Source organism: Heloderma suspectum, chromosome 1 (assembly GCF_057233095.1).
Source record: "Heloderma suspectum isolate Gila_16-S chromosome 1, 16-S_ref, whole genome shotgun sequence".
In the NCBI taxonomy this organism is placed as follows: domain Eukaryota; kingdom Metazoa; phylum Chordata; class Lepidosauria; order Squamata; family Helodermatidae; genus Heloderma; species Heloderma suspectum.
Window position 1 is genome coordinate 131,214,914 of NC_139458.1, and position 18,490 is coordinate 131,233,403.

Sequence of the window (18,490 nt, forward strand, 5' to 3'; positions counted from 1 at the left end):
TGCCACCTTAGAATAATATTGTTTGTTTTCTTCTAACTGAACAGAAACTGTGGGTAAAAATTAGGAGCCAAAAAAGTGTGTTGTGTGGTGGTAACTTCACAATATTATAGATTAATAGAGCAATCCTATGGCTGCTAGTACAGCAGGGGCTACAGTGGCTTAGTGGTTAAGACGCTGAACTGCAGACCGGAAGGTCGGCAGGACAGCAGTTCGAGACCCGAGTGCTGCGTGACGGAGTGAGCTCCCGTCTTCAGTCCCAGCTTCTGCCAACCTAGCAGTTCGAAAGCAAGAAATTGCAAGTAGATAAATAGGTACCGCTTCGGCGAGAAAGGTAACAGCGTTCCATGCACCTCAGTGTTCAGTCATGCTGGCCACATGACCACGGAAGCGTCTTCGGACAGTGCTGGCTCTTCGGCTTAGAAATGGAGATGAGCACCACACCAGTTGGACATGACTGGTTGGGGACACCTTTACCTTTACCTTTTTATGGCCGCTAGACACTGTCTAGAGAGCCATAGGATATGCTCATTTCTGGGAACCACAGAGCCCGCACTCCGAGGTCGGTTCCCGGAAAACCAATTGCCCCCCATGTCCGCGCTGCCTTGGAGGCAGCGCGGAGAAGCCCCATCCTCCGTGCTCGCAAGCGGCGTGTGGAGCGACTGAAAAGGGGCAGGGCTGGGGGGCGTTCCAGGGCGGGGAGAGTGGAGCTGCGCGTTTGACACATCCACTGTGTCATACGGCAGCTTCCTCTCCCAGTGCCCCCCCCCACCGCTAGACAGCCCCAAACGGCTGTCTAGTGAAAAATAGCAAAGCAGGAGAGGCACGGAGGGAATGATCCCCCCATGCCTCTCTTGCCTTGCTTTGAATAGGCGGTTGCCTCCGAGGTCACAGGCAGCCGCCTATCTAGTTTGGATTGCACCCTAAGGACATATACTAATGTCTGAAGTGACTACACGCATCTATTTCACCACATGTGTACAAAACCAATCACAGTGGAATATCTGGCTACACCTTATACATGAGGTATACCTTAATAACCAAAGGAGCTTGCAGAGAAGGATTTTATTGTGAAATCTTTCTGCCTCATTCAAGGAATTTTGTGGGTGGGCAGACAGACAATTTCCTCTTCCATTTGTAACCCTTCCATGCTTTCCCACCATTTCCTCCATCTCTTTTTTTTTCTTTCCAGAGAAAATCCATTGAGGAGGAAAATGTGGAATACCTGCACAATGTCTTCTAAGTGGTAGCACTCGGAGCCTTCCATCAGGAAGCACCCCAGTTCTCCTCAGGTTCTACATGTAGACGTTTGAAGCATCTCCTTTTCACCACATGTACACACGGAGACATATCAGAGAACAGTGCTCAGTCATAGCTCCCTGATGTGTTTACCTGTAGTGGAATGTGGGTTGCTTCACACTTCACATGTCAATTGTGTCTGCCATGATATCCCCACGTGTACACAAATGTTTTAACGAGCACCTGCTGCTCAGGCTTTATACATCTTCTGCAGGAAACACAAATGCTCCCCACCCCAGGGCCACATAAAGGCCACATAAAGTGGGAAAAGTCTCTCATGCAGCCACCTCAAGCTGAAGGTGAGTAAACACTCTTAATCCGCTATGGATGAAATGGAGCCGCCCTTCCACCTCTTTGGTGTGTGTATAACATATCCCTGCAGGGCCGCTCGTGCTGTCCTATGTATGTCGCTGTTTCTTCCTCTCCCCCTCACCTTCCCCCTCCACAGGTTCCCGCCTTGCGCCTTCCATCATTATTATGGAAGCAGCCGTCGTAGTTTGTGAAGGAGCCGTTGGGGGCAGCTGCGGGGCCGAGGCGGAGCTATGAGGCCACGCGCCAGTTTCTGTTAGGCGCCTCCCTCCCCGAGAGCACGATTTTCCCTGAAAGGCGCCGTCAGGGCTTGAACGCGCGCCGGCCGGGGAGTGACGTCCCCTCGCTGGGATCGCACGCTTTAATGGAGGGAAATCTGACGGGCACGGAAGGGCTGGGGACTTATTTGCCACCTCACTGCCCGTCTCTGTTCCCGCGTCCTGTCCAGGGAGTGTCTTCCAGTAAAACAAGTCACGACAAGCTAGGGCGGCGTGTTGTTCAGACGAGTACCATTTTAAATGCCTCTTTCTTGAAACCGCCCCTTTCCCCGCATACTTAGAGGCTGCTTTTCATAACGTGGCGGCCGGTTCCAGGGCTGGGTGATGCAAGTCAGCATTCGCTTAAAAACCGATTCACCAGTTCCAGAATCAGGCGCGCTCCCTCTCGAAGATATCCAAGGAGGGTACTCCATTTGCACCAATTAGGGTGCAGTCCTAGCCATGATTAGCTAGGAAAAAAAAAATCTATAACCCTAGCATCCCTCCAGCCAGCTATGCTGGCTGGGGCATACTGGGAATTGTAGGGCTTTTTCTGTCTAAACGTTCATAGGACTGTACTCTTAATATTACAAGGGCAGAAGGAGCGGGGGAGGAATAAAATCCCGTTTTTCAGATGAAAAGGATAAATACTAGTAGCTGACAAGTTTGCCCCTCATACATTTGTAAAGAGACACTTCGATTTTACTTTCATATGTAGGCAACACGTACACTGAATACTTGTTATACTCCCCCCACCCCAAGCTTCTACTACAGTATAAATCTAGAACGTATGAGAGTCAAGCAGCCAGGAGAGGAAAGCATGCCTCTTTCCAAAGGGGTAGTGGTCTTAGTCTGTTGCAGCAAAGATAAAGTCTTGTGGCACGGCACCTTGAAGACTAACGAATTTATTGTGGCATACACTTTCGCGAACTATAGCTCACGTCATAAGACTCCTTAAGTGTTATTCTGAGTTCGTGTATACACACGCTGCAATACACACCCACACCTTCTTTTGCTGAAGACTACTGTACTCTGCCTTCTGTACTGTATTCATTTGTCAGTCGTCCACGTTTAAAATCCAGCAAGTTGCTTCTTTGTTTAGATAAACACACACTAGAAATTATAGCTGTCTTACAGCAAGTTATCAACAATTAAAAAACATATAGTGAGCATGAGAGAGAACTGGCAGGCTGCAGCGGGTAGTACCATAAGCATTTATGTATTGACACTAGATATAGTACATCTGCTTCCTCACTGCAGAGCATTTAATTTACAAAAACCCTAGGGAATTGAACCCCAAATGATGTTGCCTATCAGCTCACTGTACGAATTTCTGATATCCCTCAAAGGCAAAATATAAGGACAAAACATAGGCAGCCCCCAAGGATGAAAAAAATGTCTAATAATATTTTAATTTTCAAACACATTCACACTTCCATACAGCAAACATAACTGTCTTTTTTCCTTATTAGTGACATGCTTGGGATTGATGGGAGGTGTGAGAGGGTCTGTCTGGTGCAAATCTTGAGTTACTTGTCAAGTGTGAGTTTTGCTCAAACTGCAGTGCTGCTCTGAAGTGCTCTGCTTTATATGAGTGAATAGTAGGCAGGCACACACTTACATATGGGAGGAAGTGAAGAAGCATGGTTGGGAAGCAGTTTGGTCTAAGGCCCAAACTTGTCCTTGAGACCCATACTATCAGGAGGGGATAGGTTCCCCCCTTAATGTTGTGCCACAGAATTTAATAGGAATTGTTGACAAAGGATAATAATGCAAAGCATAGTATAAACTGATGTTTAGACTGCAAGCAGCATACAGAGAATGAATTAAGTTCCAAATATCCTAGCTTTTCTGGTTAGATGACATACACCTAAATCCATGCATCCACAAAAGAAATTAGGGTTCAAAGGGTATTACACAAACCACAACTGAAGCAAAAGTTTTAAAGTTCAGAGGCCTTCTTAAACATATGGAATATGCTACTTGTAAATGCAGTTAATATGGAATAGAAAGCGGAAGAGTGTCAATTTTAAATGATGTGTATGCTAGTCAATATCAGTTTTACATTCAAATTATTAAAAAATTGGAAATGGAAAAACATGGTTTAAGCATCACGTAGGACAACTGCCTCACAGTATCTCATAGTATCTGGTTTTGCATAAATACCCAGTAAATTAATTTCTCCTCATTACTATTCATGTATATTAGCTTTTTGTTGTACTCTTATCAATGTAATATCAACATATTTTAGCAGAAAATTGTCCTGTTCTAGTATATAATATTCCATAATTCTTTTGAAATGAATTTCCTTTGGAATTTCTATGGAAGATATGAAAAATGAATTATGCCTGTAAGATAAAGTTGCACACATTAGAATAATATTAATTTCTTTATTAAGGATACTCTATGTTTACTGTGCATTTAAAGATTTACAACCAAAGGAACATTATTTACATGCAGTTGACATTCTAAGAGGATACAAACCAAATTTAGAAATTGTGTGTCAAATTAAAAAAAATACATGACACAGAACCCTTCAAAATACTTGCAATAAAAACCAGGTTGTCTTCAGCCAATTACACATTCACATTCTCTTAAAGAATGAAACATTGCATTGATAATGCAGCAGTTAACTATGATTACATTTGAAACATCTAAAACCTGAGTCAAACCTAAGTATGCTCTTAATTAAAAAAAGACTATCTTAAAATTAATTGAGATTGGTCAGTGGTCAATATAGTGTAGGCGTAAAGCTCCAAAACACTGACTCTTAATTTCCTGCAGTACTTTGATAGAATGCAGCATGGCATCCAGTATTTCATTTTCCCCATAATTTTTTTGCCCATTTACTGAACCTGATCACATAAAACATGTTTCACCCGCTGCTGGGTGGGTGGGGTGAACTCCAATATTTATTTACAGAGCAATGCATCTGATCTTTGTTAACACCTTGAGCCAAGGTGTTAAATAGCAAAGAAATTGTTCACATTCTACATCCTCAGGAAAAGAAAGAGACCTCCCTAATTAGTTATTAGTTTAATAACTAATGATTTAGTTATTAAAAACTCTGAAATAACAGGATTAAAACCTCCGAATATGCTGCATGGTCTTTCTCATCATAGCCATCTGAGTTGGAGAAGTTGATATAATTGCTGCACTGCCTAGAAGACTTTGCTGTTGAGTTTTTGTAATGTTAATGTTTTCAGGCTTTTTGGTGAACTGATAGTCATTATCCCCCAGTATCCTTTTTGCTGTAATTACCATTACACATTTTCTGGTAATATTATTCATGATTTGTCATGCCCTCTACTTTTGTTTTTAAGTATCTTTGACTATGGTACGCCAGATGTTACCCATGAGTTATCTAAGCATCAGATATTATATTAAAAACCTTTGCTGTTTTCTGTGAATGCATGAAATGGGAGTTGCTTAAGGCATGAGGGTGGTCAAACTGCAATGTGTCAGTTAGGCTGAATGTTGCTTGTATTGTGGATTGTCCAACAGGTATTGCATCGGATGGCTAACATCTTGAAGTGCAGGAAGAAGTTATGAAATGTGGCAACTTTCACTGACCTTGAAGTAAATGCCACTTGAGGCAAAAATGACATTCTCTTGATTTTTTTTAAAATAGTGTAGAAATTATTCCATTTCACAGGAAATAACTTTAATTAGGGTTAATACAAAAGGAAATTCCTTGTGGGATCTCTCATATACAACACCATGTAGAAATGTTCTAATTTTTACCTGGTTATAGTATACCTAGATAAATTATTGTGAATTCAGCAATTCTGTTTCCCAAGCTCAGCAATTCTCTTTCCAACTTAGCAGACAATTACAAGTTAATCTAAATAAAAAGTGTTAACTGCCATTATTTTAGATACAGCAAATATTTTACCACTGATGTATGGCAGCATATGTTTAATTCCAAGCAGCATTTTTCCACTTAGCACATTATATTTGCCAGATTTTTTAAATATTCAGCTTAATGAAATGCTTTTATTTAAGGTGAATGCCCCAAGTTGTCACTTACTGATAAAAGTAGCAGCAAATACATAAATCGATGGTCTGCTACTGGCACATTTCAAGTCAAATGTTTTAGATGACATGAGACTGGAATACATACATTTCATCCCTTAATTTACAGAATACAAGTAGATATATTTTAAAATAAGAAATGATGAAGTGTACATCAAATTAAGACAAGTGCAGAATAAGTGTTGTCTCTTGATATTCTTTGTATTTCTAGGAGAGCTGCAAGGTGCCATTTCTTGTAGAAAACTTTTCTGAACAATTGCAGTGGTGGATCCGAACATCTCACAAGACAGCTTGTTTATATGACCCTGAATGGATTGCTGCTTGGCATGCCTTGTTTCCAGTCACTGAGCAGAAGAGTTCTAACCCACCAGGACAGGGCAATTGATTGACTTGCTGTTAGGGAATCACTTGGTAGAGTTTTTGCCATGACCAAACAAGTCATGGATGTCACACAATGCTTGTCTGATGTTTTCCCCAAAGCGATGGGAATCCTAAACAATAAAATAAAGAGTTAGAAATCCAAATTCAAAATTACATGGAGCTCTCATATTGTACATACAGGGCAGAATCAAATGGGGAACTTCCACCCCCACCAATTCCTTTCCACCCTGCTAATTCCCTTCTGCAAGCGGTTGATTCCACCCTGTTGTGCAAGCGGAACCCACTGGGGACATTTAGCTCTCCTTGGGAAACCTCATTTCTGGAAGGAGGCAGGTTGGCACAGCTCCCTTATGTGAACTTCGCTGACCTGCCTTCTTCCAGAAATGAGCGTTTCCCCAATATCATCTTCCTATATTTTCAGTCCATCTGATGTATTTGTGTTTATTTCAATAAGATATAAATACTTTAGACTAATCCTTTTGTACTGACCGTATGTTCCAATAATATACTGTCAGACTTCCTCATACGTCTAGTCAAACCTTAACTTAGTAAAAGATTTGTAATAAGACAATATATTTGATGAAGGAGAATCCAATTCATTTGCATTCCCTGAAGCTTTTCTTCTAATTTTGTTACAGTGAAAGGGGTTCTGTTTTCATAAAAATCACTCTTTCTTTAAAACCCTTTTTGTTTTTGTTTTGCATATTGCTCTTATTTATCTACATGAGAAATGGAAGCAACAGGGATATTTCCAAGATTCATTTATTTTGCCATTTCTTCCAAATTTTTAATGTGGTGTATAAAAAAGGGGTTATCTACCCATTCAAATCACCCATTTTTTCTCTCTCCAAATAACATTTGTTCACTTTCCCCATTGCTTCCATTCATACTCACAGCTTTTCTGATGTCCCTCTAGATACGATACCACCATTCTTAATTAATTTGCTTAGTAATATTTATGGATACTTGGCTCTCCCTATTCCCCTTGATCTAATTGCTAGCACTAATCCTCTTACCCATAACAGTTAAATGTACCCAAGACCATCTTTTATTTATTTATTTATTTATTATTACATTTATATCCTGCCTTTTTTCCCCTTGTGAGGAACCCAAGGCGGCTTACATGGTTTTCCTCCTCCGCTCCATTTTATCCTCACAACAACCCTGTGAGGTAAGTTAGGCTGAGAGTCCGTGATTGCTGAGAGTCCCCAAAGCTTCACGGGCAAGTGGTGACTAGGACCCAGATCTCCCAAGTCCTAGTCCAATGCATTAACCACTACACCACACTGGCTTTTCATATCCTTTTTATTTGCCTGATCACTAGACGTAGATTTAACTGATGGAGTTTATTTAAATTTTTTGAAATAATTATTCCTAAGTATTTAAATTATTTATGAAATGTTGGAATGCCCAAATGACTTTGAATTTCATGTTGAACTTTGGGTTTAATATGTATATATAATATTCCAATTTTCTATAATTAATATGTAATCTTACCACTGCTCCATACTTGTTGATATCTCTCATTAATTATGGCAAGGCTTCTTTATGATTTGTGGTGTACTCTGACATCAACAACAAACATGTTGGATTTTATGTATCTGGCCATTTATTTCTAAGCCTCTAATAACTGCCAGAGATTCTAGGGAGAGAACAGCAGGGGTGACAGGGGCAGCCCTATTCTGTTCCTCTATTCAGAAGAAGTTTTTCTGAATCAAATCCATTCACCCTCACCATAAATTTTGATTTGTGATAAACTGACTTATCGCTTTCATGAAATAATTGTCCTATATTTAGTTTTTTCATGAGTCCAGATATGAAGCCCCATTCCAATATATCAAATGCTTTCAGCACATCGAGGGATAAGATAGCTAATGACAACTTTCTCTTCACTTATATGAATGTCATAGGTTCAGGGATCTACTGAACTGAGCCACTATCTAGAAAGTCGCTTAAGATAGATCAGTTCCAAAGCTTGGGGGGAAATGAAAAAAAAAGTGTTTTTTTAAGAGAGGACAAGTTGTACAATACTCACTGTATGCAATAAGCCTACCTGATTCCAAATAGTGACTGCTCAGTACAATTAGAATGTGCACATATTTATTAGGAACAGTAAAGCACAGTATCCATAAATACCAGATATATTTTTAAAAACAAGGAGCTTATATTCTACATAATCTTGCTGATTCAACCTTTTGGTATGTATAAAGAGTAAAATACATTCCAAGCACAACAGTATCCCTAACAAAAAAAAATGAGGCTATTTGTTATTCACACAGAACAAGATGATTAGCTTTAAATGTAATGAAAAACTTACTGTTTCAAGGCAGGAAAATTTGCTGGATACATGGAAATTGATGAGATCATCACCCACAATTATATAAGACACACCATAACCATCATCAGCAACCTGTCGAAAATACATTTAGAATGCCTCAGTTTTGATATACATTCATATAAAACCCAAGGCTTTTATCTTTTAAAATCCACTAAGGAATGCTCCATATATTTTTAAAAGTGTTCCAACGAAGACAGTTAAGCTCTGTTCGGTTACAATATAGACTGGTTTATAATTATGGGAATGAGTCTAGGGGAGTGTGAGATTCATCTCCACTCCCCTCACCTCTGGCACAGCTGTGAGGAGATCAGAAGCTTTTGCTTCCATTTCCAATTCACCACAGCTTAGCTTTCAAAACATAAACTGTGGTTAATCTTAACTATGATTTATTGAAACAAGCCAGCTTCATAAACCAAGGTTTGAAGTTGGCTTGTTTTGGTAAACCATAGTTAAGAGTAACCACAGTTTGTCTGGGTTTCAATATAACCCAATATAAGGAAAGTTGCTAGAAAGTATGTTTGCAGAACCCTTTAGGTGGGTTTATTTAAATAATGTGCTATATAAATACTTCAAGTTAGAAAAGTGTTTCACCTACAATGGAGGAAAACCAACATTTTGCAAGTGGAAGTCCTCTCATGCAATCAGACTTCCCCTTCTCTCCCTTTCCCCCACCCCCCATCTGCTCTGAAGAGTCCCTTCAACCCCGCAGAGCAGATTTTGAGGGCATGTGGGGGGCTGTAGGGGAGAATTACTCCTTTTTTTGTTCCGCTGTCAGAAGCTGTTCCACTGGTGGGAGGGGTTAACTGAATACTCAGAAATTATAACTACTACCCAGTTGGGTAATCGTATTACTATCTTGATATTATAAATTGGGTAGGCAATGAGGCAAAGAGAATAGTGAGTTTCCAAAGACCTTGCATCAAGTTTGTGGCTAAGGTAAGATTTGAATTGGGGCTTCCCAGCTAACAGCTCATTTGCATAACCACTATAGTAGTTCTTTTCCTTATAGAAATTAAATCTTAAGATTTACAAACATCATGATTTTATGACTTGCTGTGTCAGCACATGATGCCAGGGACACTGTGTGTCATGCCAATCACAGAACATGTTGCAGTTGTGTTACTGCTACACTAGAGAGGTATATTGTCATAAGTAGATCAGTGATGCTGGCCTGTCTTAATACCATTCAACTTACTGGTCCAAAGCCTCCACCACTGGACTCCATTCCAGGATTCTTCTTCAAATCAATATGCTGTTGGGGTGTCTGACTGGTTGAAAGTCTCCAGGGTTCTGCCAAAACCTGAGAGAGGGAAAAGGTATAAGGAAGAGCACATTTAACAGTTTGCAAGCAGTGGTAAAACGGCTGTTTTGAATCCAGAGATCATCACTTGCAATTCTAGCAAATAATCCATCTCTTCTTCTGCAAACATTTTCCCTTGGAACTATTGGGACCACAATTTCCCAGCAAGGGAATGGAAATATTGCTAGCAGAACAAGTCAGCAAGCAATGCTGCTACCACTACACTTACATGTACACTGGAATGAATGGAGGTTGCACATGAGTCATGACTGCTAAACTGCAGGCCATATTGATGCCCTGCAGTATCAATATGTCTTTGCAAAAGGCAAAGCTGTCTGCTTTACATTTTCAAGAAAACAGAAGGTGAGCATCCAAAGTAAATCACAAAGAAGAGAAACGGGTTCTCAGGATGCAAGATAGAATTTATTATATTCAGTATTGCTAATTTTGTCTGTAGTTAATATAGCCATGTCACAAATTGCTTTTATATCTCCCTCAGTTTCAAAACAGGTTTGCCATGAGGCAAGGAGGGCTGCTATTTGAGAAACACAAGCACCAAGTCTCCTAGGGTATTCAGAATGAGTTGCACGGTTCATTGGATCCAGGCTAATCTTTCTAAACCCAGACCATAAAATATTCCTTCAGTTTCTACTTTCAACATTTTTAGTCGTATTTTTATAGTTAGCAAATCCAAGCTATAACTAGGGAACAATAGCTTCCAGATTTCTCTCAACACTGGATGTATTTGTAATTCTTATTTGAACAAAATTAAAGCATATAGGAGGCTGCTTTACACCAGGTTAGACTATCTGTCCAACTGGCCCAGCACTATTTGTACTTTTGCATTTATATTTAATACATTTATGCCTTTAAATTTCATGGATATACTATGTTTTAAAGCACTGCATATATTTTAATTTTTACCATAATTGTTTTTGAACCCATTGAATTTTTTTTTCATGTTTCAATTTCCAGAAATCTGCCTTTTCTTTTTCTTTTTTTGGAATATATTTTTATTTATTTTATTTTTATAAATGAAATAATACCAAAATTACCAACAACCTAAGCAATACTTCAATTTCCCAACAGTACAATATTCTGATGAGGACACCACAATAAGAAAGAGAGAAAAGAAAGAGAGAAAAAAAAGAGGAAAAAAAGAAAAAAAAGGGAAAAGGGAAGAGGAAAGAGGAAAGGAAGTGAAGAAAAAAGAAAAATTCCCTCCCCTCCCCCCCTCCCCCTTAAAGAATTGAGTTTAAACTCCAACACCCCCCGGCCTCCGATGCCATTCTATTTTAAAAACTGTATCTATAACCTTAACAATCTTACAGTTTAATAAACAACCTTACATTTCTATATCATATCATCTTATATCAAAGAAACAGGTCTACAATTCATTCCCCAAAGCCTATATTATTAGTAATAAACATTATATTATATATATATATATATATATATATATAGTATTATATAATAATAAAACTTAATATAAACCTTCAACCATCAGTAATATATTTTATACTAGATATATTATCTATTTTAAAATAAAATTATATAAAGAAAAGCAAGAAAAAATAAAAGATGAAAGAGAGTAAACCAATATAAATATAATCATTTATCTTCTGAATTAGCCTGGATCATGTAGACTAAACACAAACAGTTAACAAAGCTTGTTTAAAGATTCCAGTTCATGGGCTTGTAACAGAATTCTCACGCATTTTTACGTTAAGCCATGCCTCCGCCATTTCATGATTTGGAAACTTCTTCATCGGACCTTCAGACACAATACAAAGTGTAGCAGGATATTTTAAGTAATATTGTAAAACAAATTTGTGTCGTAGTTTCATTTCCTGCCACTCGGTCTTCAAGCTCATTAATTTTCATCTCCATTTTTTGCCGTGACGCATTAATTAAATCTACAGCTCCTTGCAGGGCGGTGATGGAATGCTGGATTAAATCCAGCCTTTTGACTTGTTCCGTAAATTGCGAAGATAAAGTCTTTATCAGCGTAAATAATTCCTCTGTATCTTCTGTTATCGAGGCTTTTGACACAGAGGATGTGGGGGGAGTAGATACTGGCTCCTTTCTTCTCGGCGCAGACATGTTTCTCTCAAACAGATCTTACAGGTCCTCAGATGTTCTCAAATACTGTTAACGTTTCTTAAATCATCCCTCAAAGGTTGTTGATATTTCTTAAAGCATATATTATTATGAAACACGTCAGCTCCGTTTTCTCCTATAAAATAGGAGTCTCAGTACAGCTTTTTGCGTTGGTAAAGCTCTGGGAAGATAATCCTGGAATCCAGCCCCCCAACTATCTTGTGGGGTTTACTTTTCTCCAAGATTTTGTCCAGGGCTACTGCCTTGCCCCCCCCTTTCAATTCCAGGGGGGAGATGAAAAGGTTTCTCAGCCTTTTAAAAAGCTGTTTGAGAAAGCTCCCACAGAGACCCGTGGGAAGCTGCCAGAGCGACATTGGTCCCAGCCGGAAGCCAGAAATCTGCCTTTTCTATGTATTCACACCCATACAGTTTTCATATTATACTTACTTCTTTAAGGAAAGGAGATTCAACAGCAAGGTATTTGGACACCACATAAAGGCAGAAAAGATGGCGGTCAATGCCAGCACCAGTCATGGCAAGACGATACAAGTGCTGATGATTAGTAGCAGCTGCTTTGAAAAGTGCACACTTCTTTTCAAGCTGAAGATTAAGGGGAGAAATCCAAGATTTCCATTTTAAAATAGCATTAAAATAACTTGAAAGCCTAGAAAAGGACAGAGCACGGCCCCAACCGCAAAAGCCCCATTATGGGTACAGAGAGACAAGCAGAGCACCCCACCCACTCCCTGCTTCCAACGTTCTCCACCTGTAGCATACCATCACTACAATTGTACTACAAATTAAACTCCTGAGGATGTTTGAGTAATTCTCCTGAGATTCACATGGTGGGGTAGTATGGGTTAAAGGATGGGGTATCAGAGAAGAGCAGTGTTCCACATACACATATATTGGTGTAGCAGCACCCTGGTTGTGGAACTTCCTTCCCAGGGAGGTTAGACTGACACCCTCATTATTAGTCTTTGGATAGCTGGTAAATAACTATACTGTTCCACCAAGCTTTTGCTCATTAATGGTGCTGTTTGATTTTAGAAGATTCCTCTGTTTTATTATAATGTTATTTTATCTGTTTTGTTTTAGTTTTTGTTTGAAATGGAGTTTTACTGTTTTTATGGCTTTATTATATATTGCTTCAAGCATTCACTGAGTGCAGGGACAATTCAGGAATATATTAAATAAGTAACACATTTCTATGTGCATCTTTGGGAGTATCAATAGGCAAAATACAAATGAAAACTATATTAACTTAATAAATTAATGGATCCCTTCATAAAGGAGTCTCTTAATATTTCAGAATAGAATGACAAAATGACTGCTTCACATAATGGCTACAAATAAGTAGTAACAGCTAACTCATGCATTATAAACTTTAGATTTTGGCTAATCAAAGCATGGAGAATGTGTACAGTGTTTATATAAAAGTAGCATACTAGCTCTTCTGAGAACACAATTTATGCAAGACATTGATCCATCCAAAGTAGTTGAGCTATTAGAAATTTACCATGGTGACTGCAGTAATGACAGCAAGAAAACTATAGTAAGAAAATTGTAGCAAAACATCTTTCTAGAAACACAGCTACCATGCCATTTTATTTATTAATATTTTAAAGAGATTCACATGTGATTAGGGGATGTATGGATTTTGTTAAATCCATTCTGTCTGCGTTTCACAGATTGTCAGGTGTCTCATTCTGTTGTCCACTCATTGACTGAATTGGATTTTTTGTATGACAATTGCGTTTGTTTGCAAATGTGCATTCACGCAAGTGCACACTTGCACGCACACGTACATGCACGCGCCCTGTAAAAAAAAAAAAAATGGTCTGCAATTCTCCAGAATTTGGGCAACTCAGAAAAAGCCAGCTCACTGTGGAATCTGCAGGTCAGATTCACAGAAATCCGATCTCATCTGAATCCATTGTGGATTTCTCCAGCATCCCTACAATTGATGAGACCTCTATGAGGTCATAATCCTCATGCTATGACTTTGTAATGCTTGGCAGTATTCTAGTGCTCACACATTAGAAAAAAAGTTGCAATAGGGAAAATGTATGGAAACAGTTTATATTTTGCATTTCTATGGCATATTGAGCAATATAATTTTTCCTCACCTATTATTTGGAATTACACACTCGTTAAAAGAAAGCCATGACTTAACATTGCCTGTGGCTAACACAAGTTGTGATTTAATTGACTTTACACTGCCCTGGAATTCCACACAGAACGAAGAGCAGTACAAAATGCTTTAAATAGATAAGTGCAAGATTTAAACGCTGCTTTAGAATTGAGAAAAATGTTCATAACCTATTTAATTACTGGAACAAAAAAGATTACAACTTGAAAGAGCCAATAATTATGATGTAAGCTTTTAACATGATCTCAGTAAAGAGCTGTATGTTTTTCCAAATTTATCTCAGCTAGTTTTCTATCGGTGATCGCCAGGTGGCACCAGTCAGAAATCTCTATATTTTTATACTTGGCCATATGATTATAGAAGCTTACAAACATTTGTTTCAACATATTTTTCAGAAGCAAAATAACATGGTATATCACAACATCCTTACCGTATTTACTATGATCCATCTAGAAGGGAGAAGGCATAACATTTATCTAAACATTAGATAAAGCTAAAAGTTGGGTTTTGCAGCAGCAACATTATATGGTCTTAAGTGTTTGCTGTTTCTCCCAGCGACTGCTCTGCTTTTATATATTTTTAATTCTTCTACAGAAAGACAACTGAAACCTTTTTCCAACATCTTATTTGAGAATTCATCTTAACATGAGTGTAGTTTTTGCTATCTTTTTCCTAAGAGGCTGCATCCAATGATAAACACTTACATGCAAATAAAGTTAAAGCTATAATTTATTGCCACATTTAACTCACACTTTCAGCTGAGTCATCCATAGCTTGCACAAATTTGCATGACTGGACAGTACATGAACGAACTGTTTCTGTTCTACCTTCTCTGAATAGGCGGGTCATAGATGCTTCATATGTTAAGCAAAATTTTCCCATGTCCTTAAACAAAAATGCAGAATGTGATTTAGATACAAGCAGCAGGTTCGAAGTCAGAAAAATACTGTGTATATGTCACACCATGTATTGCATTAACATAAACTAGACTTCCCCAACCTGGTGCCCTCCAGATGTCTAGGACTACAATTCCCCAGATTCCTGACCGTTGGCTGTACTGCTTGGGGCCAATGAGAGTTGAACCCCAAAACATCTGAAGGGCACCAGGGGAAGATTGACAAACATTACAATCAGCACTCTCAAATGTTATATGCCAAATTAATGATTCAATAGGATCCATTTAGAGCGTCTTACTCTTTGTTTTGAGCATCTGATGGTGCTATTCCTTTCAGTGTTCCCTGTGCTGTTCCCAACAACCTCTGCTAGAAGCATGGGAAGCTTTTACACATGCGCGCACATGCACACACACACACACTAACCAAGTTGCATAGGTGTCTGCAGAGAGAGATGGTGGTGGTGGTGGGGATGTATATGTGTGAGAGAAAAAATTCATACGACAACAGTGTGATGGGAGAGATTATGTGAGTCTCTCGGACATATCATTGTGTTGCTGTTTGGGTACAAAGACCCAATCAGTCCCAACCTACCCTACCCATGTAATGGTGATACACTCTCACACACAGAGCTGCATGGATCCACATGAAACTGGCCCCCACGAAGCTTGGTATGCATGTGAAGGAAGATGTATGGCATCCTATGCATGTTATTCAGCAGTTAAGTTCCAATTACTTCAACAGGGCTTAATTCCAAGGAAGTGTGCACAGGTTTGCTGTTTTATGTCTCGTCTATCTGCAACAGTTTTCAAAACTATATTTAACTTTGTCATGCTGCAGTACACTGAGGTGATCTTTTCAGTGAACTACTGCAAGATGCTTTACTATAGTATAAGAGCCAACTGAAGACCACCTCAACCTGTATGTGAAGTTTGGATCTTTTAGACCCAATGATCACTGATCCACACTCTCTTATGTTTAAACCCATCTGCTGTTCTGTTAGTCAGTCACCCAGTTTGAAGAGATCCTTTGTGGTTTTATCGTCCTGAATAGTTAATAGTGTCATCTGCAAACCTGGTTATCTCACTATTTACCAGTTCCAAACATTTGAGGTAAGTAGCATGATTCCCAATATAGATTTCTATTATTTACATCCCTTCTTTGTGAAAAGTGCATTTATTCTGTCTGCTTCCTATCTTTAACTTATTATCTTTTGCCCGTGCTTATCATCTGACTGCTAAGTCTCTTTAGGATCCTTCAAGCAGGAACTCGGTCAAAAGCATTTCAAAAAGCAAAATATAGATTAGACCACCCATATATACCTGCTTCATTGAATCCACTGAGGCCTTCTCCGAGACTTGAAAGAGGAGAGTCTAGCTGGGGATCGGTGAACTCTCCCATGCCTGCCTCGTGCACTGCTCACTGGACCTCTGCTGCTTGCCCAGCCCTGGTGGGCACACAGGTCAAGCTGCTGGATGGTCTGCAGGTACCCAGCACGTGGCATCCTGCTTCCAACATTGTAGAAATAAATGGTCTAATTAGACCACTTGCACCTGCAATATTGTGTAAATCGCACTATTTATGGCCGTCATTTTGCACAAAATGGCGATTTCCGTAAAAGGCATACCCACAATTTTATGTAAAATGGTGGCTCGTGGACAAGCAGAGGACTATGAGCTTGCCTGACTTGGTGTGTGCCAAGTTAGGCAAGCTTGGGGAGGGTGTTGCGAGCTGACATCTGGGGGGCCGAGCTGGTGACACGTTGCTGAGCTTGAGCCTCAAACCAGATTCCTCCAACATCCCCAAGTCTGCCTTTGTAGAATCCATGTTTAGGGATTGTGGGTTTTTCAGACTTTTTTTCCCACACATTAAAATGCAACTGCAGCACCAGTGTCCGGTGAGGAAAGGGAAAGCACTATTGAGGCTTTTCAGGGCTACTGTGCCTTTAATCAAAAGGCTTCCTGTTTGCAAATTCAGCCCGTTTCTTCCCAATCAATATGGCTGGGGGATTAGTAAGGAATTGCTCCTTCATCAGTTTCTGTTCCTCCTGGGGAGAGGGTTGGTGGTGGCTAGGGATGTCAGAGAAATCCATTTGGGGTGGAGTTCAATGGGTTTTCTAGGCTCGACCCCCCATACTTCATTTCGTTTCCTGCTGCGGCGCCCGAGTTGAACTGCAGCGAGTTGGACCCATTTGTATATTTTCTGGAATTTTGTGCATTGGGGGGGGGGGAGGTTCTGTAATTTGTGCAAATTATGGCTGAATTTTTGCAAATTATGCAAGTTATGGCCAAATCTGTGTAATTTGTGCAATCTGCTCAGAAATCTGCGCAAATTGCAGAACCCCCCCCCACTGCAAAATTGCAAAAAAGTTCCCAGTATCTGAGGAACAGCCTGCAGCTTGGCTTGCAGACACAAAGTGAGTTGTACATGGTATGGAACTCCGTCAACCTGAAAAAGAACTGGATTTCCCAGTGACAGACATCCCTAGTGGGGGCAGCAGGGGCAGCATTTTAAGTAGTAGTTTTCTTGCAGAATTATTTCCCCTTTAAAAGGAAATGGCACTATTTTGTTATGAAGAAAAAAGAACATAAAATCAGTAATTAAAGCACCTACCACGGGTGAACAGAAGCATACTAATTAAGACACAATTCATCTCCCAGCCACACTGAACAGGAAATTATAAGAAGGGCTAAAAGTGGATGGGTACGTCTTAACATTGCAGGGGACTTTGGCTGAACAGGACTTAGTTGTGAGTAGACATTACAGAAGAATCTTCACAACTGGGAAAGGCACGGCTTGATAAAATAATGATATAAATAGTGCATTCTGGAATCACCTTTCCACTCCTACTACTAGATAAATGTGGAAATGCAATTCCTCAGCAGAGTTAAAGGGTTCTAGTGTGGAAGCAATCTAAGTCTGATACAAGTCACATTGAAATAGTAGCACAGGTTAGACCAAAGCTCTCTCAGAAGTTTATTTTTTATTCAGGATCAGAATTTCTATACCTTTTTAAAAACAAGTATCTAAAACAGAATAAAACGTTGATGATACATACCCGGTAGTGAGCAAGCTGCAGCGCAAGTTGCACAAACGCATCGGGACTAGTTTTTGTTTTCTTCATTAATCCTTTCCCAAATGTGTTGAAAGGAAATGAATGAAAATCCACATCCTCTGCTAGAGGCCTTGCAATGGCCAAAGATGCCTCAATCACTTCTTGGCACTAAAACAGTAGTGATGTTAAGTATTATATTACACAAGTAGTACCACAGAATTAAGATGATGAAAATTAAGTATTCTGGCTTAGCAATACTATCTTGCCTTTGAAGTTTATTTTAAAAAAAGAATGACACAATTACCTGAAGTTCACATAAATGAAACTTTGCTGTGTAACTAGTAAAAATGCTAGCTCAAGTCTCTTATTAAGAT

General features: G+C 39.4%; 2 protein-coding genes across 9 annotated transcripts in view; both read right to left on the reverse strand.

The window, feature by feature from the left end:
• Positions 1–1,769, reverse strand: part of TESMIN (testis expressed metallothionein like protein) — a 68,398-nt gene extending 66,629 nt beyond the window's left edge. Inside the window, exon 1 of the mRNA XM_084852271.1 lies at positions 1,730–1,769. Within this exon, the coding sequence (XP_084708397.1) occupies positions 1,730–1,769 (40 nt within the window). The remainder of the gene's footprint in view (positions 1–1,729) is intronic.
• A 2,463-nt stretch (positions 1,770–4,232) lies between these two features.
• Positions 4,233–18,490, reverse strand: part of CPT1A (carnitine palmitoyltransferase 1A) — an 80,983-nt gene continuing 66,725 nt past the window's right edge. For all 8 annotated transcript variants that reach the window (XM_084858161.1, XM_084858152.1, XM_084858122.1 and 5 more), the window contains 6 exons: positions 18,120–18,284; positions 14,919–15,053; positions 12,464–12,616; positions 9,812–9,916; positions 8,596–8,688; positions 4,233–6,388 (listed from right to left, as the gene is read on the reverse strand). In XM_084858161.1, the coding sequence (XP_084714287.1) occupies positions 6,302–6,388; positions 8,596–8,688; positions 9,812–9,916; positions 12,464–12,616; positions 14,919–15,053; positions 18,120–18,284 (738 nt within the window). In that variant the 3' untranslated portion in view covers positions 4,233–6,301. The remainder of the gene's footprint in view (positions 6,389–8,595; positions 8,689–9,811; positions 9,917–12,463; positions 12,617–14,918; positions 15,054–18,119; positions 18,285–18,490) is intronic.